The 22,747-nt window shown below is 42.4% G+C and overlaps 1 protein-coding gene across 1 annotated transcript in view; it reads right to left on the bottom strand.

Moving 5' to 3' along the window:
* Positions 1-22,747, bottom strand: part of MTHFD1L (methylenetetrahydrofolate dehydrogenase (NADP+ dependent) 1 like) — a 183,700-nt gene that overhangs the window by 69,551 nt on the left and 91,402 nt on the right. Inside the window, exons 21-22 of the mRNA XM_032836357.1 lie at positions 5,862-6,001; positions 374-415 (exon numbers count right to left, since the gene is read on the bottom strand). Of these exons, the coding sequence (XP_032692248.1) occupies positions 374-415; positions 5,862-6,001 (182 nt within the window). The remainder of the gene's footprint in view (positions 1-373; positions 416-5,861; positions 6,002-22,747) is intronic.

Genomic DNA, 22,747 nt, shown 5'->3' with positions numbered 1-22,747 from the left:
GGAACTCAAGCGAGTGATAAAGCCAACTGTATATGCTCCAAAAGGCAGCCCCCCCACCCCCAGCAGAAGAATACAAGGGTATAAGCTTCATGTTTGTGTCTGTGCTGGAGACTGGGCTCCTGTTCCGATGGCTGCTCAGAGGGCAGGAAACAGTACGTACATGAAGCCTACAGTCATCATTTCTTGAGAATGGAAAGTTAACTGAATGGACTTTATTCCTCGCCCCCACCCGTTTCCTCCCGGATCATGAGAGAAGTGGTTTTCAAGAGGCCACTGGTAGAGGGCTCATTCATGACTGAGATCCGGCGGCTAGTCCGCGATTCGATGGATTTAAACGGCTCTGCGCAGACGCCTTCGGGGCACCTGTCCTTACCTCCTCGGTGTACTCTTTCTTTAGCGGGACCCCAGCAGTTACCTGAGACAAGAAAAGGAAAAATGAAGGGAAAAAACCCACGAGAATGCTTGTTCTGATACTTGTCGCATGTAAGAGTAGCCAGGTAGGTTGAATTTCTAGCCGCTTCAGGGAAAATGCATGCAAATGAGCCCTATTGGATTGCAGTGTTTGCTTCTGTAAGGGCTGAAGGACCTCCTTTCCCCGGCCCTCTCTCCTGCCCGCACACCTGCGCCCACCTCCAATCCTGTGCTCGCCCTGCAGGTGCACGGCCCCGACTTCTGTCACTCATCTCCTGAACCCACTTCCATGGAAGCCAAATACATCCACAAAGGCATGGCCACGGTTGTGGGGAACTCTCAGAGCACATGCCTTTTACTGAACTGCACCCAGCAGGCTGGGCGCGCTAAAAAGCCCAAATATATTGAAAAGACTTGAGTGGATTGGACAAGGGTAACTCGCTTGGAAACCAGAAACTTGCCAATGTGTTTGCCAATCTGGGGGCTTGGTTTTCTTATCTTTAAAAAAAATAAACAGCGGTTAATTGGCATCGTACTAAACACTGGAGTGAAGAAGATTTATTTATTGTTACTGGGAATCCTGACCAATTTATCCTGCCCCCTTTTTTTTGCTTAAAAAAAAAAAAAAAAGCTTACTCTGATAAAGATCTGAAGGAAAAACAAATCATGGTCACTTTTCAGAAAGCTGCATTTAAAAGCACAAAATGTGCTTTTAAACCAACAATTGGCAGCCCCAGCTGAACATAAGAGTCTTACTGGAAGCTTTTAAGAAACACTGATGTCTGTCTGGGCTCCACCCAGGCCAATTTAACCAGGATTTCTGGGAGTGAGACTGAGGATCAGTAACACTGAGAAACTCCCCAGGTGATTCTAACTGGAGCCAATATTGAGAACTTTCTCACTGGTGCCCATTATTCTAGCATAAAATGAGACTTATAATTTGAATGAAACCTGACTTATACAAGGTGTACCATCATTCTCAATAAATTCTAAATAATGTTAAAGTAATTGCCATTACTCTTCCCTTTGGGTGGCCTATTTCTCACAACAACATAGGGGGTGGCAAGGGCAGTTTAAAGATGGAATACTAAAGTTGAGTAAGTAATATAATTTGTAGTATTAATAGATTAAAGAGAAAAACCATATCATCTCAAGAGACGAAGAAAGTCATTCAACATTTATTTAGACTAAAAACTTGACAAAATAAGAAGAGAAGCCAGTTGCCTTAATTTGATAAAAAACATACACTACAAACCTGTAGAAAAATCATATATAGTTAAGAAGAATTAAACATATTCTCTTTTAGTTCAGGATAATAAAAGGAGGCCCACTGTTACAACTCCTACCTAACACTGCACTGCCAGCTAGAAAGACCTGGTTAGTGACAAGAAAAAAGCACAAAGATTAGAAAGGAAGAAACAAAATTGTCATTATTTTCAGACATGATTGACCACATGGAACTCTCCAGTGTCTACAGGTAAATCAGTACAATTTAGAAGACAATTTTAAAGTCACAGGGATGTAATGTATAGTCTGTAACTACAGTTAAGAATACTGTACTGCATACTTGAAAGTTGCTGAGAGTAGATTTTTTTTAAAGATTTATTTGAGATAGAGAGAGAGGGAGAGAGAAAGCCCATGTGCACAGGCAGGGGGGAGGGGCAGAGGGAGGGAGAAGTAGACTCCCTGATGAGCAGGGAGCCCGCTATGGGCTCAATACCAGGACTCTGAGATCATGACCTGAGCCGAAGGCAGACACTTAAACAACGAGCCACCCAGGGTGCCCCGAGAGTAGATCATAGAAGCCCTCGTTGCAAGAAAAGGCAACCGATGCTAACGAGATCTGTGATCCTTTTGTAATGGACACGAGTGTCCAATCATTCTATTTGACACTTAAAACTAATGTCAGGTTTTGCGTCAATGACACCTTAATTTTAAAAAGTCAGTGGATATAAAAACAGCATATAAGAATCCATAAGCAACCTGTTACACTATACAAAAATGTAAAGTACACAGTAACAAATCCATAAAAAGATGGAGAAGCCCTTTGTCAAATAAACTGTAAGTCGTTACTAAAATACACTTAAAAAGACCCAAATCAGTGAAGAGGCATCCCATGATCTTCGATGGCAACCTAGCAAATATCCTCTTGGCACAATGCCCTTCCAGGAAAAATGCTGAGAAGATTCTTTATGGAGGTTTATGAGCTGATTCTAAAATACATATGGAAGCCAAAAGGACTGATACCAGGCCAGGCGTGCATGCAGAAACAGAACACCTGGGTGGTGCAGTTTGCCATAAAGGCTACCAGTGCAGCACGGACACAATGATATGTAAACAGACCAGCGGAGCTGAAGAGAGATCCCAGAAAAAGACCTACACATGTATCACCAAGTAGGCATAAAGAGCAGACAGAAGGAGGGCCTATTTAAATAAACAGTACTAGACCAACTTGTTATTAAAAAAAAAAAAAAAAAAAAAAGAAAAGAAAGAAAAGAAGATCTGGTGATTGCCCTGTCCATGAACAGCAGTAGCAACGGGCAGGATGGCTAATTTCAGGTATCAGTTCATGCCACAGGGTAGCAGACAGTTGGTCCAACATTATTCAGAGTGTTTCTGTGGGGTGTTTTGGGGGTTATTCTCTTAAATTAGTGGACGTGGAGTAAAACAGATCCGTGCCCTGCCTTTCTGTCCCACCCACACCACGTGCCTAGTCTGTATCCAGTCCGTTGAGGGCCATAATAGAAGAAAAAGATTGTGTGCAAGAGGAATTCTCCAGCAGACTGCCTTTAGAGTAGGACTGGAACTGGAAAGAAGCCCTCCTAAAGCTCTAGCCTGGTGAGCCACTCTGTAGATTTTGGCCTTGTCAGCCTCCATAGACTGACAACGTGTGAGCCAATTTCTTATAGTAAATCTCTTTTGGCATGGATACACAGTGTATTGGTTCTTAATACAATGTATTTAAAGAATTAATTGTAAAGGATATCAAGGATCCATCAGTATAACAATCTTAGTTCCTACACTGCAGCATCAATGGTCAGCACTTTGGAAGACAGGATATGAATTTAAAATTATTGGGGCTAAAATGGGCAAGTTCAAGGAGGAAAGGATTTTCCACTGCACAAATTATGGAAAAAAAACAAGCCGGATAAACATAAGAGGCTGCTATGGTTATTTGTGTAATGATATCCAAAGGAAGTAGAAATTATAATGGATCAAAAACATTACCACAGAGTTGTTTCAAGTACGAAGGAAAGACACTGAGAAGGATAATAGAGAGTATAGGATTAAGAAGATGAAAGTTCATTTATTATTTAGTTGTTGAAAACATTTCCTGGATACAGACTCTGCCAGGCATTAGGGATACACACATTAATAAGACATAGTCCCTTATCTCAAGGAATTCAGAGTAGAGAAGAGAGATACACACAGAGACAGTCATAAAACAGTGCAATGGGGAAGGCTCTTCTGGAGCTCGGGAGAGGGATACTAAGCTCTACCAGGCTTCCTGCTCCTTTCTTTTTATCATCCTCTGCCCAGATCTGTGCCTACCCCTTGTGAGTCCTGTTATAATCACTGGGCCGGAAACATGATGTGAAGTAGAAGGCGTACAAAAGAGTAAGGTCAGAGGGAAAAGCAACCACTATAAAACAAGTACATACATTAAGAGGAACTATAACAGGATTATAAATCATGTAGAGAATTTTTAATGAGACAGAAAGGAGAGTATGGAGAAACACTCAACTAGAACTCAAGAGACCTTGAGTCTGGTTAGTCCCCTAAGAAGATGGATGATACGAAGCAAATCAGTGAGTCTTCCTCTTAGCTTAGTCATTTCATCTTTAAGGACTGAGCCAGACTCAATCTCTAAGCCCTTCCCAGTATCAAAACATTTTGGTTTTAGAACATTCAGGGTGCAAAACAGTGAGGGAGAATTTCAAATGTATTGTATGGAAGCAGAAATAGTTGTTTTTTTTTTTTTTAAGATTTTATTTACTCATCCGACAGACAGAGATCACAAGTCAGCAGAGAGGCAGGCAGAGAGAGAGGAGGAAGCAGGCTCCCCGCTGAGCAGAGAGCCTGATGCGGGGCTCGATCCCAGGACCCTAAGACCACGACCCGAGCCGAAGGCAGAGGATTCAACCCACTGAGCCACCAAGGCGCCCCAGAAATAGTTTTTTGAAAATGGAAATTGGTATACAGATTCAAAATCTGAGGTTCAGGAGTCTTGTAGCAACAAATGGTGTTTTGAACAAACTCAGAACTCCTCAGGATCGACTGCTTAATAATATGCATTTTGTCAATCTTACATTTGAATTAATGATGAAGCTTTAGCCGACAATGAACTACCGAAGTGTTCGTTATTACTAGTGGATTTGGGATTCAATGTTTACCCTTCATTAACGCTCAGCTCTGCCTGGTGGACAGAGAAAGGAATTTGGATCTAAACCTCAGACTTAGGATCTGGCTCTCGGCAGGCCTGGTCACACTGCTCACATTCTCCAAACTAGTTGAACCTCAAATCCCTTCTCTATAAAATGGCATAAAATAACTTCAGACTCTCCTAGGACAAAGAATTGCTAAAGTGATTATACAATGCCCATTAGAGACGTATTTCATGAGGGCGAAATTGTTACTTGTTTCTGCTACGTAATAATCATTGATTATGTGACTTTTGTATACACAGTATTACCAATTAAGCAATCTGATTTGGTAGTTTGTCTAATGTAACAACAGTATAAATAATAACGATGCTCCAACTTAATTTTATTTCAAAGATGAAGTATGTTACTCAGTATAACATTTCTTATTCTCCCTTTGAAAAAAAAAACTAAAAATGAAAAAAGAAAAACATTTTCTTTCAAATGTGTATGAATTATGTATATAAGGCAGGTTAATATCAAAAGTCTGTTAAAAAAAATGTTAAAACAGGGTGTCTTTTCCAAGCAAAGCTCTTTTAGAAATAATTCAGTGCCATAACAGAGCTATAAAATGAAATCAGAATAAGCAGAAACAGAAGGAAAATGGTTCTGGAGGAAATCTGATGAGACAGTGCAGTGAACCAAAAAAACTGTGTGTACGAACACTAACAAACCTCACCCACAAAAGAAATCACTCTAATCCTTAAGTTCTCTGCTCAGGAACAAGAGCTTCCAGCCTCCCATCACCATGAGATTATAAAATGTTGACCTGAGTTTCCAGTATAAATCTTAGGACTAAAAGGTGGTCACATTCAGCTCCTTCCCAAAATACTGCTTTGAAATGACTGTGTGAGAGTCCCCGTTTACTTGAATTTACCAAATGGCCAGAGCCTTACAAGGGTGATTTGTAAAAAAGGAGACATATAAAAATACCACAGCTATGGAGCAGGTCTGAAGCTTTCGAAAGCGGAATTCTGCTTCATCTGAATTTTAAAACGTGTTTTACTGGGAAGGAAGCAGGGGACTTACGCTCGGCCCGCCTCCGTGCATCTTCAGAGCTCGCACCGTCGCCACCAGCACGACCACGTTGGGCACCAGGCCAGACGCTCGGCACTTGATGTTGAAAAATTTCTCCATCCCGATATCAGCACCAAAGCCAGCTTCAGTTACTGTGGAGAATCAAGGTGGAAACTTGCTATCAGCTTCTCAAAACAAGAGCAGGTTTTGGCAGTGCCTGGTATGACTCCGGTTCAAAGGACAGCTGCAGTGGCCACCACCTCCAGGCTGCTCCCCTGCATTGCATCTTGTTCCTACGTAACGGTAAAATGATTCTCCCGTAGGGAGAGAAAACCTTCCACTTCCCTACGCTCTCTAAAAAGATGGCTCTCCACTCTGCTTTAGGCCACCATGCCTTAAGGATTCATCGCCAAGGGCAAGATTCTTCTTCCACTAAGGCCACCCAAAGCAAAGCATTTACCACAGATGGGACTGTCAACTTTTTAATTCTGTTCCAGATTGTATCAAAGGACATTGTTAGCATGATTACCGTCGAAGAACCTTTTTACTTTTTTACAACATGCACAGAATCGTTTATTCAATGCCACCTGGTCATTTCTGTCCATTGACAAAATTCAAGTTAGTTGAGTGGCTTAAGAAGATGAATCATCAGGCTTGATACGACAGCGACCTTCTTGCATAAGCACAGATGACAGTCACCTTCAGCCAGGCCCTCTCCTGCCCCAAATTGCTAGAGATGTTCCTGTGGAGGTAGCTGAGAGCGCACGTAACTTTGCCTTCCCACACATTTTAACAAGAATTCAGAAAATAAAATCATGAAGTGTCGCATAATAATTTCGAATTCTAAGAACATCAGCCCATCATTCTAATTCGTTATGGTTTCCTTTATGTGCTTCATATGCTTGTAAATTCTTACACTATAGGTAGAATTTTGTAGTTTGCCCCTTTGCTTTAAAATTTTCAGAGTTTTCTTCCTGTACTACAAGCTTTCGAAATTTATGATCTTAAGTGGCAGCTTATAACTTTTTTTTTTTAAGTTTATAACTTTGTTAGGTGGATGTATCAAGATTTACAAAATTGTTCCCCCTGCTATTAGACATTTGGGTTGTTTCCAATATAAATAATGCTGCAAAATATCTGTGCAGATGAGATTTAACCTCTTTCAAATTATATTCTTGGACTAAATTCCCAAGGGTGAGAGAACGGTGCCAGAGGATGTAAAAAATTTTTATGACTGCTGATATGCCTTTGACAAATTGAAAAATATTTCTCTAAAAATATTCAATTTGGAATGAATTTAGCTATAAAGTCACTATGTCCTTTATTTTATTTTCTTCGAGTAAGTGATACAGCAGAATGAGCATTCCTTTTTACCACTATTTGGGACAATTCTAGTGATTTGATCAGTGGTGGTCAAAACCAGAGAAGATCACGGACAGTAACAATCCCTATCTCAGGGGTCTCCTGGGAAAAGCCATGGTGACTTTAGCATGGGAGTGGTACAGCGGCCCACAGAAGAGGGATGTTCAGTTGGTTTTGTCAAAGGTCATTACAGAGTGGGCTCCCAGAAGAGGAACGGTGACCATCCTCCTGGTCAGTATCAGGCAGACTGGATCCAGTCCGGACAGCTGTGCACACGAGCTGTCAGCTGAACAGTGACAAGCAGCAAGTGAATGCTGGTGAGTTACTTAACCTACTAGAATCTCAATGTCCTCATTTGACTTGCTGGGGGATTTAAGCGAGATAACACATGTCAAGTACTTCGTTACTGCCTTATGGTGGGTAGCAGGCACTCACAAAAATGGTCCGCATCACTGTTACCAAGAGAACAACTCTCCCACTTGCTAGAAATCATACTCAATTCTTAAGCATTTCGCGAATTCCTACTACGCCCAGGCATTTTGCTCGGGGGGTAGTGGCCCAGGATTAGGGTCCCTAATGTGAAGCACTCCAGAGAGCTGAGGGGAGAGACTGTCTGCTATTGGACCAGAGGGAAGAAGGTGCGGTGCAGGGAGGGATGGAGGCTGCGGGGTAGGGTTGGAGAATGGGGACGATGGGAGCCAGGATCTGAGGGACACAGGATCTCTCCAAGCAGAGAAGTAAGGAGTTGGGGGTGGAGGGAGAGGGTTAGGGAGGAGTGAAAGGATTCACAGGCAAAGGAGAGAGCAAGAGCGGAATTGATTTGGGAAGAGAAGAGAAATGATCCACGACGACCGGAGGAGTCCGTTACCTCAACCAACACAACCTGTTCTCTGGGCTGATCAGCTCTGAGGGGCAGGGAGTCAAGCAGCAGGTGTGCGTGTGTGTGTTTTCAACGCTGTTATACTGGAGAAATTGCTCGGTGTTGCTACACACATGACTGTGTGCGGTGTTTGATCAAGGTCTTTCCAGCCGGACGCCTGTTTCCACTTGAAGCTCCTGTATTTAGACCAAGCTCCAAGATGAAAGGGGGCGCGTCTGTGTGAGACACAGACCCTGCAAGGCATACAGTAGGCACTGATGAACTTGTGCATCTCTAAAACAAACAAAACAAAAGGGCAGCGGGAGGATAGCAAAGTTTTCTAACACTTGGCCACAACTATACGAAGAGCACAGTTCATTTAAAATCCTTTCATTCTGCTGAAAAGCTGCAAACTCACTTCACAATCCACCTCTTCCCCTCCTTAAACTGCACCATGTGGTGGCCACGCTCTCCTCCCTTCAACAGCTCATTACTGCCTCAAGGAAAACATCCAAGTTCCTTATCATTAAAACTAAGGCCACCCCGATGTAACCTCAAGTACATGCCGACATCCACGTCCACGTTCACTCTGCCTGAAATCTGGTTCTTCACTAATATCGAGTTTCCTGCAGAGCTCGCACGTACTGTGTTTGTCATCTCCGAGCCTCCTCCAGACGGGAACAACGGGAACGTTCCTCGCTCCTGCGTCTCTTCTTTAACTCACTGCCTCAGCCTCCACTCAGATGTTCCAGAAGCTTGCCCGGATCCTCTCAGGGAGAGCTGGCCGGCCCTGTGGTCTGCTCCTTTACTGTGCTCTCACCTCTCTCTGCATGTAGTGTCCCAACTAGACCTACATGGCCTCTCCCACTCAGAGGCCAGGGACCATGTCCTACTCAGCTCTGTATGTCCAGTGCCTGTCACAGTATCGGGTGCACAGGAATGAATGAATGATCAGAGATGTGAAGAAACCAGCGGAGTGCGATTCAGAGCCCGAGATGATCAAGTCCTGGCCATCGTTCAGGGGAGACAGGTGGACACAAACAATAAAATTAAACAATGAAAAATGTTTTCCTATCACCCTATCATGCTTCCTTCTTCCCTACAGTAGCAAAACAGGCTTAACAAAAGGTATAAAGGTCATCACAGATAAAGGTATGGCCATCGCAGATGGCTAAACAGGCCAGCTAAGCTTAATTCCGTATCTGAAGAGACAAACTGGGGGGAAAAAAAAGGTAGTAACAAAGAACTGCAGTTGGGGAAGGAAACAGGATACAGTAATGGAGGTCCAGGGGCTACGGCTTCCAAATGCAAAGGAAATATGGAGGCAAAGAATGTGTAGAAAACAGAAGAAAGTGCCAGATTCTCACACTTCGCACGGAATATGGCATGGAATCATTTGTGTTATTTGTTTTCGAATACTGGGCTGCTAAGGAAAACAGAGCGTGGAGAAGGTGTGCTGGTGCACAATCGTTAATCACACACGTAAGCACCACTTCATAGGGGACAGCCACACGGGTCGGCTTGGGAACAGACGGTGCGCAGTGCTGTTATGTCTGTGTCTTGTGAATCTGTGGGTCTGGAAGCGAGCAGGGGACAGGCCACTCTCACTGACAGGTTCTGGTTCCCAGACGCTCCCTGACAATGGTCAGCAGAGCACCCTGTAAGCTAACTACTCCCAGCCATCGGAAATAAGCAATTTAGTACTTACCCTATTTATGGCTTTTGATAAAAAGCTTACTTACTGTTGATCTTAATAGGCACCTGCGCTTGAGTCACAAAGCAAAGATACTCACTACGACTTTGCATTCTTGAAAAGCATGTAATGGAGCCCTCTAAAAGCGGCATATTTAAAAAGGCTTGCAGGAAAATGCGTGTGCCATAACAATTATGTGACCCGGCAATCTCTCGGGGGGGGGGGGGGGGGGGGGGGAGGTGCTGAGGTCATAGCTATTCACCTGACAGCAGGATGGAAAACAGGAAACTGATACTCTTCTGTGTAAGCACAGAGGCTGTTAGGTCGTGATTTGGAAGCAAGACTTGACTCCAACTTTATAACCCAAAATCTGTTCAGAAAGGAAGTGTCAGCGGGTCTGCGTTGGGAAGGGACTAGCTGTTTGGACAAAACCTGTGAGCACTTTCGTAGGAAACAGAGCTCAGCGAGAAAACCAACACTGCACAACCAGGCACCTGCCTCCCGTGCCACTCCGCGAGGGTGCCCCGAGCCACACTGGACGAACTGAGCAGAAATGACAATAAAACGTGACCGCAGGCACCTATCGAGTCTATGAAATCCTTCGATGAGGCAGAGAGATGATTTTTCTATATCAAATTATCTATCATGTGTCCAGTTTGCAGTACACAATGCACTGAAGATTTTATCACAATGAGGACGGGGATAAGCAAGCACCAATCAGCTGACTTACGAGGAAAAAAAAAAGCATTTACATTACCACCTCACGGGGGGACCTAAAAATTATGGGCTCATAAAATTCTAGAGCTCTGGGGGAAGGTGCCTGGCCAGTGACCTTCCTGAGATGGTGTCCTGGGTCCCTTGGATGCCCAGCTTAGGGCTCTCTTCTGCATTACATGCTTTCTGTCCCTTGACATTCTATTTAAAAGCACTTTTAATTAAACACATGCATCTCAGCATTAAAGAAAAGCCTCCATTTTTTCTCATCTAACAATTACTGAACCTCTCTTATGCCGCCTAGCTCTTAAGCACTCCTGTATGTACTCATGTCTTCATTTAGGGAGGAAATAAAGTCCATTTGTAACATGACAAACAGAAATGTGAATTGCCTCATTAAAAAGGAACATCTTTCTGACTGTCCCCATTGTACTTTTTCTTCCTTGAATTCCCTCTGGTATTTAACATTTTTTATTTATTTATCAGTACATAATAAATTTGAATTCATGTCTGTTTCACATTTACTTCTTTTAAGAAAAATTTTTTATTTAAATTCAATTCAGTGGTCATATACTGCATTATTAGTTTCATGGGGCGTGCCCTGACTTTGGTCCTTGCTTTAGTACATTTATTGACCCTGTTGCTATGGAATCACAAACCTTAAGGACAGACCAGGGGTTCTCTAATGCGGGCTAATTCTGCCCCCATTCTCCTTCCCCTACCCTGGACATTTGGCAATGTCCACAGTCATTTTCTGTTGCTGTCACTGGCATCTAGGAAGTAGAAGCCAGGTTTGCTGCCAGATATCCTACAATGCACAGCAGCCTTACCAACCCCCCTCTAAAAAAACCAAAAACCAGAATTATCCATTAAAATACCAACAGAGGTCAATACTGCTATGGTTCCAGCATGACGAAGGAGCCTTAAATGGTCTAGATACTCTTCCCTGAGAACGTTACAAATGCAGCAGATGCCGGAATAAAAAATTATATAAAACCGTTATGCTAACGATACCCTTATATCCCGTAAGTTTCTGAAATAGGACAGTGACAGTAAAATTTCTGCGTGTCCACTCCACCACGGCCATTCCTAGAGATGGAAAGTAGCAAGGGCCTCACTGGGGGGTGCGGCACTCACTGCGCGAGAGAGCAGGGAAGGATGGATACAAAAAAAAAATTCAGTATGGAACAACACAGGTGGGAGCAATGGTCAGTCTTCCTGCCAAGAAGAAACACATATGACGGGGAAAGCTATTCTAATTAGAGACCGGGCATGGAGAAAGCACAGAACTAACGTTCACTAAGCACCGCCTACGTGTCAGGCAACATACTTGATGTCGTCTGTCTTGTTTCACTCTTTAACACCTGCGAGGGACCTTCATCTGCCACAAACGGCTCGTAAGGCTAAGGGTAAGCCATTCTTCCCAACCTCGCACAGCTATGAGGGATGGAGCTCGGGATAAAACCAAGGCCCATCCGATAGCAGTCTGTGCCAGTGTCCCTGCCCTGCCGTCCTGTCCCCGAGCCAACTAAACACACAGCTTTCCTTTCCTCCAGCTGAACTGCTTGGTAGGTTCTACTTCCACCGAAAATCTTGACACCTTGTACTTCAATATTTTGGTAGACGAAACGCAGCTCTGAATTCTTTGCCTGAACTCTGACAGGTGCACCCAGACTTGTTTTCTCACTGCAATATGGATCTGTTGTGACAACATCTGGAGTCTTCTTCGTTACAATACGCATTTGTTTCTTTCTTAAACCGAATTCATAAATTTGTTTTCTCTCTTGGAGCAAATAATCTAGGGACTATGAATCATAATCCTCTCTTACTTCTTGGTCTATGTGCCAACAGGGCCAAGTCCTATTGGGTAGGGAGTACACGGGGGGCAACAAGGAAAGAGCTCCCAGAGAAGAAGCTCCCAGGACCGCTTCCACTGGGCTTGGTACCCAATGCAGCAACTGGCCACAGCAGAGAACACTCCCTCGGCCACTTGGCCTCCTGAAAAGCAAACGGCCCTCTTCCGCTGGGAGAGTCAGACCCCTAGCCTTGATTTCCCAGCCTCCTCCAGCCAGGCATCTGCCTTCCCAGGACTGGAGGGGGCCATGAACAACCGCCACTATCTCTCATGTTCCTGTTCATCACCACCGGTACATGGTGGGAGAAACTGCAACAACTGCTTTAACTCTAGACTCTTATGCTTGTTTTACCTTGGGGAAACTCCTCCTTGGCTCTGAGATAAAGTTAAACTGAGGCACCAAGATCATTTTCCTCTGAGTTTCTGGCTAACTAATGGGTCCTCAATTCCATACGTCTTCAGAAGATCAAAACTTTCAGATTTCATAGCCAGTTTATAATGGCAGTAATTTTTCCCTTTATGATACATGTAAAAACATAGGTATCAAATATATGACAATACTGAGTTCCCCATCACTTTGGGACATGAACTTGAGCTTATGAACTGTGAGAGGGCTCACGGAAGAACTAGTCCTTACAACCCACTTGGCTCAAAAGGGGTGGAGAAAAGAAATATGTCTGCACAGGGCCGACCCTGCTAACCGAATCCTCGAAAGGATTTCTTCCAAACAAAGGGAGGGATGAAACTGCAGCCTCCACTCCACCAGCCTTTATTTTCTCCCAACAAATCAGAAACAAAAATTAAAACTTGTACAGGAGGAAGCAAGGAATATGCCGGACTAGACTTCATTCCGAAGCACCGTGGGCTATAATTCCTGAACAGCGCTAAAGGAAGTGGAAACCAGACTCTTCGAACCGACTTTCTGCCCTATGTAAACACGTCCGTCCAGCTGCAGCTGTTCTCTGAGAAACTCAGGAAGACTCTGGTCAAAGTCATAGGGGCACATGAATTCTGAACTAGAGCTTGAGGTAGGCTAGCCTGTGAACATTTTAATTGTTTTCAGTGACTAGAAGGAGACTAAATAAACCAGGATGAACCATTAATTATAAGGGAAGCTTAGCATTATTGCTGTAGCTGAAAAAAAAAAAAGAAAACTTGATGTCAAACATACTAATTTGAGGATCCAACTCATCTTAGGGCTATGGAATTTTACAAATAATCAAATCCTTTCTGCTCTTTTGGATTTGGTTTTATTAAATGTCTTAAGATTAAATTGTCCTAAGAATATGTAGAACCAACGGGGCACAAATGAGGAGACCCACACAAGGAAATCAGAAAGAAAACAGTATTCATACTAGCCTGAGCCTTTCCACCTACCCTTTTGATGATGGCAATGCTTACATATATTAGGAAATTTTGGTAGTTGTATAGAATACATGAGAAAGTTACTGAGGATGTATCTGGGGAAAGGAAAGAAAAAGATAAGCAAAGTATAAAAAGGACATAGATCAACTTGAACCATATGTTTTCAGTAATGACAAAACAAAACAAAACAAAACAAAAACAAACTTTGAAAATGCCAGTAATGCCACTTAGGTGTGCTTTGGTATCAGGACCCAGAATTTCCTTCCTCTGGAGTTAATTATAGATGCCGGTTCCCATTATTTGAAACCATCATTAATCATCCTATTTTATAAAATAATTTTGACCAAAATGAAATTTAATTTTGGAAAAAAATGTTAAAGATGAAAATTAAATTATCCATGTTATTTTTACCTCCCTTATAAAAATCCAACTGAATTAAATCCATGAATCCATTATCCAAATAGTTCCCATCTTCTTGTTGCAATCGTGAGCATTTGGACAATGTCATCGCCATGACCAGGGTTTTAACCCTTCTGTTTTTAGCAAACAATAGTGCCCCAGAGTTCTGGCTAGGAAGCCTGGAATTTTGGATGATTGCACGGGGGCAGAGCTGTTTTCCTGCTGCTCCCAAGAACTGGACACAAGGAAAATAACTCCAAAGAGAGGCCAATTCGGAAAGGCTTTGCTCCTAACATCTCACCTGACAATAATCAAAAGATGAAACAGGACATTTTTCATGGAGTATTTTATGAAAACAAGCCCATGGAGGAAAAAAGTAAAGATGTCAAAAGATGAATATATTTTATCTGAAAGGTTTCCAGGAAAAAACAAAAACAAAACATCAAAAGACCTATAATAGCTTTTTCTGCAAGTATAAGAAACCCAGCAAGTGAAACTATGATTACTGAGCTGGAGCACAAATGAAATGTATCCACATTCCTACTAGCGGAACTTCTAATGGAAGAAACTAAGACGACAGGAAAGCATTTTGAACTTGAAAGCTGGAAGATGCTACAATGTATTCAAAAAGCAGACAGAGCAGGGATTATCCAAACACAAATTAGTGCGTCACAAAATCAATTTATAGGGTTGCACCCAGAATTAAAAAAAGAAAAAGAAACAGTATAGGAAATATTAGAATACGTCACACATATTGGGAGGAAGTAGTATTGTTTCAGAAGATGTGATTCAGTTTTCGTGTACAACACACGTGTGTGCACATGCAGTGACAAGGGTCACTGGCCCAGACTCTACTTTGCAGGTTTTTTATCTAAGAAGGGAAAAGGCTAGACCTGCTGGTTTTACAGTTGTGTCTCGTCCTGCTGGTTTCCTATAAGATCAATGTCATGATTATTCAGGCCTGGCTCCATTCTGCTCAGGACTGGTGCAAATAGCACAGGGAGTTCACAAGGAACAATGACCCCAAGCTCAGTGTTATCAACCATTATCTTTATATTTAGGGTCACAGATGCAATGTTCCTCTCACTGACTCTAAGGCTGGGCATGGAGGCAGCAATGGTCTGCACAGTCCTGCTTTCTACGTTTCCTTTGGTAGAAAGGACATGGGCAGGAGCGTAAGACGAACATCCCACTTGTCCAGTAGGACTGGACCTTGAAAGGATCTGATTTTAAGACAAAAAATGAGAATGCACTGAAAAGGCCAGTAAAATTCATATTTACATTGGTAAAAAGGTCCCAGTTAAGAAAATAACCTTGAAAAGGAAGTATGTGCATATTTTTTCCTATGGCTTATTTTCAATACAGTCTTTTTCTGTTTAAAAATAGGATATATTGGGCACCTGGGTGGCTCAGCTGGTTAAGCGACAGCCTTTGGCTCAGGTCACGATCCTGGAGTCCTGGGATCGAGACCCGCATCAGACTCCTAGACCCCATGGGAGTCTGCTTCTCCCTCTGACCTTCTCACGTCTCGTGCTCTCTTTCTCTCTCAAAGAAATAAATAAAATCTTTAAAAAAAATGAATATATTATTAGTGATACATTATTGGAAAATTTGATGTGGAGAAAAAAAAACACAAATCAGGCACTTTTCACCATTTTCACTAGAATCTATGATCCTGGCTATCACTCTACTGTTGACAGAGGAAAGATACCCTTGAGATGTCCTGTAACACATTTTCTGGGGAAAAGGTAATAAATAATCAGGAATAATTCTAATCTTCCCACCTCCTGACCTCTACCCTATCCCTAAGCCCCAAAGGAGCTGAAACTACAGTTTACTTACTTCTCATTTTGTATAAACAAAGAGCAAACCCTTAATTTGCCATTGCTTTCTCCTCTGCTTCTCTTTGGCGCATCCCCAGCCTGGCCTTTTATCTGAAAGTGGGTCTGACCTGGGTAAAGCTGATGATTGAAACAGGATTACGTGTATTACACAGGGAACTGCTAAGAGTATAGAAATATTCATTATCATGGTACTGGCAAAAGGTAAGCATTCACACAAGGCTTCATTACGCCCATCTAGCTTGCAAATTTCTGAGACGGGTGTACAGGGCAGCGAGCGCTAGCTCTCACAAGGACATGGGTCCCTACTTAACTGCCTTTATCTCCGACATAATGGGTGTCGTGCTCTGCAGAATACTTTTGTATTCTGATCTTTTCAGGGAACCCAATGTGGAGCATTTCCCCCAAGATACTAACATCTGCCAGATAATATTTTATTATATGTTATTGCATTATAAGAAGGAGTCATGATTCATAAAACTGGTCTCACTTTTGGCCACGTTCTAAACTCTTCTTCAAAAATGATCTGTGATGTACTTAAGAATGAAAATGAGCCAGTCGGTTTGGCTGACTTTGAAGTTGATCCTAAGCATGGCTGTAGAGAGAAGCCAAAAGTCTGCTCTCCTCCACCCTGTCTAGGGCAGTTGCTGTCAAAAAGGAAATGAAGATGGTGACACGGTGATGGAGCATTAATTCAATTGTGTGTTTGGAAAACCTCTGGAGCTATGTCATGCTGACAGTGGCTTTTCAACTCACCTTTCTATTTAAAAGAGACCATGGAGAAACTGGAAAGTCTTAGCTTCTCTTGTAGCTAAGTATGGCTTAGCTGTACTTAAGTGTGACTAAGAGGATTAATTAATAAAAGTGTTGGGTGTAACTTCAAGGAAGTCTCCTAAAAAGGGGGTATGCCTTTCTTCCTTCTTCCTTTTTGGTGGGATACAGATGTGATGGCTGGGAACTGGGCAACCATCTTGGACTACTAGGCAACATAGAGCCCCTAATGATTGAGGAGCTGCCATTCCAGTCTAGACTGGATTTCTTTTATGTGACAGAGAAATGAACTTGTATTTGCTTTGGGTACCTTTCTTTTGCTGTTGCTGTTACTTGCGGGTGAAACCTGATCTTAACTGATGCGTTTGTGGAAACAAAGCCTCTTCAGAAACATTAAAGTATTTTTCATTTCTATCATTTCAGTTTGCACATTATTTCAACATTACACAGTGTTTTCTTTCTGTGCACACTGGTAACTCTGGGACTGAGGTCAAGGTTACATTTCTAATTTAGAAAAGATGTGAGATTCACTTAAAGTTTTGCTGATGAAAGAGCTGAAATTTTAGAGGTTGAGATGTGCCCATAAATGCCCCAAAGCTATGCGATGCAATGTAACTGTTGGAAGAGGGTCGGATCACAAGCTCCAGAACTCAGGCAGGAAAGCAGGAACAAGAATGCATGCCAGCATGCAGAAGGAGGGATCTATGGGTGGAGCTCCAAAGGACTTTCCGCTCATCTGACTTCAAGAACGATTCTTGCTCTCAATGCTAGCTCCTTTGTGTGTGTTATGTGCTCAACAAAGAAATACTTTCTGGAGGCAAAAAAACTGTTTTTGTAGTTGTTTTGAATATTTTTAGAAGTTACATCATTAAATTATTGCCTAACCCTAAAAAGTAATAACAATCTGCACTCAACCAAAGCATTCATGTAGTTTTATAAAACAAACAAGAAAGGACAAAACAAGATGGGGGAAAATCAAGAGAAGACATTCAGATTGTTAGTGTTTGGTGTTCAGAATGTTCGTGTGGCTCAACACTTGAAAATATGGGCATTTTTTAAAAGGATTTTTATTTATTTATTCGAGAGAGACAGAGAGAGCGAGCCAGAGCATGAACGGGGTGGGGGCAGGTAGAGGGAGAGGGAAAAGCAGACTCTCCGCTGAGCAGGGGGCCTGATGTGGACTTGATCCCAGGACCCCAGGATCCTGACCTGAGCTGAAAAGGCAGCTGCTTAAGTGACTGAGCCACCCGGGTGCCCCGAAAATACGGAAAGTTTTCTAAGAACCTCATTCATGAGAAAATGACTGAACACCTCAGTGTGGAATAAGGATATTCGCTGCCCCTGGACAGCAGGGCACACAGCCTTGGTTTCTCCCAGTTCAGTGTGTAGAGGAAGCCTCACCACCTGGCTAGGCCCGCCGGACTACGTCAGCTGTGGGCTTTCATCCATCACTTTGGCTAGAAAGTAACATCAAGCCCTGAACCTCTAAGCAGGACTATTAACATCCAGATTTAGCTCAAAAAAAGCTAAATACTCGACCACATTCTATGCGGACTGCCAATCAGAGGCTCTGGTCTCAGCCTCTGTCCCAAATTACGGACGCACATTTCCTCCCACCCCCACCCTCCCAATGTGTAAGTAACAAACATGAACATTTTGCCACAACTGCCTCTTCCTTTTACAAAGAAGGTAAACAGCATAGAGAGAGCTGAGGTCCCTGGTGCCTGGGTCCCCAGTTGAGCTCCCTCCCCCATGCCCTCACCCCTTCAAGAGAAACTCTGAGGAACCTGGTCCTTATCCAGGTTGTACATTCCTGCTTGTACATACATACAGAGGCATAAACAAAATATAGTGCTATTTTTATATCTTAAGAATGTGTTAGACTGTACTTACAATCCCCAAAACCAGCTTTTTCACTCAACATTGTATTTCTGAGATTTTGTGTTGTGGAAATGCACAGAGATAGGCTTGTGGGTTTTACAGCACCTGCATTTTTACCGGCTGACAGAGCCCTTTTCGAGGTAGGGAGCACCTGTGGACTGGACTCGTGCCCTTCCCCCCTCACTATTCCCTTCTCAAAGGGACTTATGTGGGAGGCAGGGGTAGAAAGAAACACCAACTTCACGGGGAGTCCCGGCAACAGTAACTTCACAGTATCTTTCTGGAAACCTTCATAGATTAGAAACTGTACTGACTCCTCTCCACGACTTGTAAGGATGCTTGAAATAGACCTCCAATCTGTCTTCTCTGCCATGTGTCTCTGGGCTACTGAACTAACCGGGGTTCCTCGAACATGTAACTTCTGCCCTCTCTGTCCTGTTTATTGGATTACATCTTAACCATTCTTCACAGCTTGTCTCAAAAGCCATCTTCTCAGGCTTCTTATTGGAGAGACTATTTAAAAACTGTCAACTTTTCTCCAGTATTAATCGCAAGCACAACATTTTGGATTAGCATTTATTCCCCTCCTAAATGACCTCCTCTAACTATGAGATTCACCACCCCCACCCAAGTCTTAAGACACCAACTACACAAGGCACCTGGGTGGCTCAGTGGGTTAGGCTGCTGCCTTCGGCTCAGGTCATGATCTCAGGGTCCTGGGATGGAGTCCTACATCAGGTTCTCTGCTCAGTGGGGAGCCTGCTTCCCTCTCTCCCTCTGCCTGCCTCTCTGCCTACTTGTGATCTCTACCTGTCAAATAAATAAATAAATAAATAAAATCTTAAAAAAAAAAAAAAAAAAAAAGACACCAATTACACCATCCCCAGAATCCACCAACACATTCCCATCTACAACCATTGGCTTGTTCTGTGTGCTTTGCCTAGAACACCTTTCTCCCTAACTCTGCATGTCGAATGACTTCAGGTGTTTCAAGTCAACTCTTCCTGTTTTAAAGATTAGGTAACTAACAGAGCCTAATTATAAAAGTTTCAAGAATACCAGAAAAAACAAAGTATAAAGTAAAAATTGCCATGACCTCATTTTCACAGAGAAATAAAAGCAATCATCTGATATGTATCTTTATCTATTTACTTTAAAGGTTTCACTCATTTATTTTTGAGAGAGACAGAGAGCATGAGTGGGGGTGAGGGAGAGAGGAAGAGGGAGAAGCAGACTTCCCAGTGAGCAGGGAACCCAACTTGGGGCTGGATCCCAGGATTCTGGGATCCAGACCCAAGCTGAAGGCGGATGTTTAATCAACTGAGCCACCCGGGTTCCCCTGTATCTTTTTTTTTATAAAAAGATCCCTCAACATGGGGCTCAAACTCATGACCCCAAGATCAAGAGTCACACACTCTCCACTGAGTCAATTAGCCAGGCGCCCTTGCTATACATTTTCTATGCCTTTTCATTGCAAATACAGTACAGATACTCACTGTAAAATTTTTAAAAATGAGATTATAAAATTGTTTTATAACTTTGTTTCTTTTACTGTATACATCATGAACATCTGTTCATGTGTCACATAAATCTTTTCTTAATAACCTTGATGTTACACCAATAACACTAACTTTTTTTTCTGCTTTTATCTTGAAAGTTTTTTTGTTTTGTTTTGTTTTATTTATTTATTTTTACAGACAGAGAGAGCAGCAGACAGAGGGAGGGGGAGAAGCAGGCTCCCCACTGAGCAGGGAGCCCGATGTGGGGCTTGATCCCAGGACCCTGAGACACGACCTGAGCGAAAGGCAGAGGCTTAACCGACTGAGCCACCCAGGTGCCTTGAAGTTTTAAGTTTTAATTTCCACATTAAAATTTTTATTCTGAAAATACTGTGCGACAGATATTTGTGGGTTTTTAAAAAGACTTATTTATTTGAGAGAGAGGGAGCACATGCATGAGATGGGGGTGGGGAGGGGCAGGTACAGAATCTCCAGCAGACTCCCCAACTCTGGGCTCAAGGCCGCGACCCTGAGGACCATGACCTGAGCTGAAACCAAGAGTCACACCTGTAACCGACTGAGCCACCCAGGTGCCCCTGAAGTCTGTGTTTTAAAATTAATACCCATCGGTCCAAACATCATTTAATCATTAATCCATCCATTAGCCACCAATTTGAATGTCACCTTTATCAAATCATTAATTTCTACATATAAGGAAATAAGTCTATTTAGGGACACTCCAGAGGGTACTTCTGGAATCATTTCTTTTCTGTCTGTCTCTGATATTGTGGCAGCATTACCTCGTTTTGATATTGAGAGGTAGGTCAGCCATATTACTCTTCCAAATTTTTGTTCTATTCTTGGGGCACCTGGGTGGATCAGTGGGTTAAGCCTCTGCCTTCGGCTCAGGTCATGATCTCAGGGTCCTGGGATCGAGCCCCGTGTCGGGCTCTCTGCTCAGCGGGGAGCGTGCTTCCTCCTCTCTCTCTGCCTGCCTCCTGCCTACTTGTGATCTCTCCCTTTCTCTCTGTCAAATAAATAAATACAATTAAAAAAATTTTTTTATTGCTGATATAGAGGGAAAGCATTGGCTTTTACATACTTATATTGCATCCAACTCGTCAGCCAAAATGTTTACTATTTAAAATAAATTTCTTCAATTTTCTAATGATAGAATCATACTGTATATAAATGAATATTAGTCTCCTCTTTTTCAATTTTGAAAATATTTTGTTATTGTTCTTGTTTTACTGCACTGGCTAGGACTCTCCGAATAATGATAAGTAATAGTGGCGATCAGCATTCTTGTTATGTTTCTGAGTATGCCATCCATCCTTCCCTCCCTCCTTCCTTCTTTCCAATGTTGGACCCTAACTTACACCCAAGATCAAGACCAGAGCTGAGATCAAGAGTCAGACACCCAACTGACAGAGCCATTGAGGTGTCCCTATTCTGCTTTATTTTGAACACGATATTCAAACATTTTGCAATCAACTGTAATTCTTTTAAATCTTGGGTAGTTTTTAAAAATTGGTATTACTTATATCAAAGTATTAATAGATAGGGGCACCTGGGTGGCTCCGTGGGTTAAGCGTCTGCCTTTTGCTCAGGTCATGATCCCAGAGTCCTGGGATCGAGGCCTGAGTCGGGCTCCCTGCTCAGTAGAGCCTGCTTCTGCCTCTACCTCTCCCCACTTGTGCTCTTTCTGTCATTCATTCTCTCTCTCTCTCAAATAAATAAAATCTTTAAAGAAAAAATACACAAAAAACCACCAAAGTATTAATAGATAAAACAACTTTATGGCTGAAACTGGTAAGAGAGGAGGGTTTTAGAAAATGCTAATAACGTGTCTTCCTCTGCCCCCGAAAGATGTGAAGAGGTCCACAAAAGGCTCCACTGTTTCTTTAACAGTTAACGGTTTCCTAATATTCCTTGCCAGCAATTCTACTGCTTTCTTCGAATGAGAACAGTACAATATTATAATTACACCAAACATTGCGAAAAGTTTAAAACAACCTCATGGAATTACAATTTTGTAAACTATAATTTACATATTAGGCGAGGGTAATTTGACTCTTTAGGTTGAAAGTTCTCGGGCAGGATGGGGTAAAACAACAGTCACACAAGGGAAATTTAGAAGTCATTCACTGCACACTGGAGCTTAGTATCTCCTTGCAAAAGCCTTGCATTTTGTGAATTTCAAACCTCAAATTTAATCTCGACCACATTCTATAGTCATTTCATGTTAACTTTCATAGTACTAATCTCTGTAGAACATGTCTTGACAAGGGTCTATTCTAACTCCACATGTTATGTGGCAGGCACAATTATATTAGGAACGTTATCTAGAATAGGCATAAATCTTGAGTGGGGATGGGCTAGATATCTCACTGAAAATAAACTGGCATTTGGTAAATGTAAAACAGCTGAGGTTAGGTTGGACACTCCTAAAGTTCAAAACTTCTTTCAAAACTTTCTCCAAACTTTTTACTCTTTTTATTTAATTATTCTTTATTTAAATCCTGCTTCAACAAACTACCTGGCAAATATGCCTATCTTCACCATCAAAAGCCTAGTGGGAATGCAAACTCGGTGGCCAGCAGGTAAGTCATTGAGCCAACTCATGTGTATTAATAATTTTTCATTCAAAGCACATTTC

The sequence above is a fragment of the Lontra canadensis genome, unplaced genomic scaffold (assembly GCF_010015895.1).
Source record: "Lontra canadensis isolate GAN:19392208 unplaced genomic scaffold, GSC_riverotter_1.0 scaffold92, whole genome shotgun sequence".
Classification (NCBI taxonomy): Eukaryota; Metazoa; Chordata; class Mammalia; order Carnivora; family Mustelidae; genus Lontra; species Lontra canadensis.
Note: the sequence above shows the minus strand (reverse complement) of the source record. Positions and strands in the feature narration are given on the sequence as shown.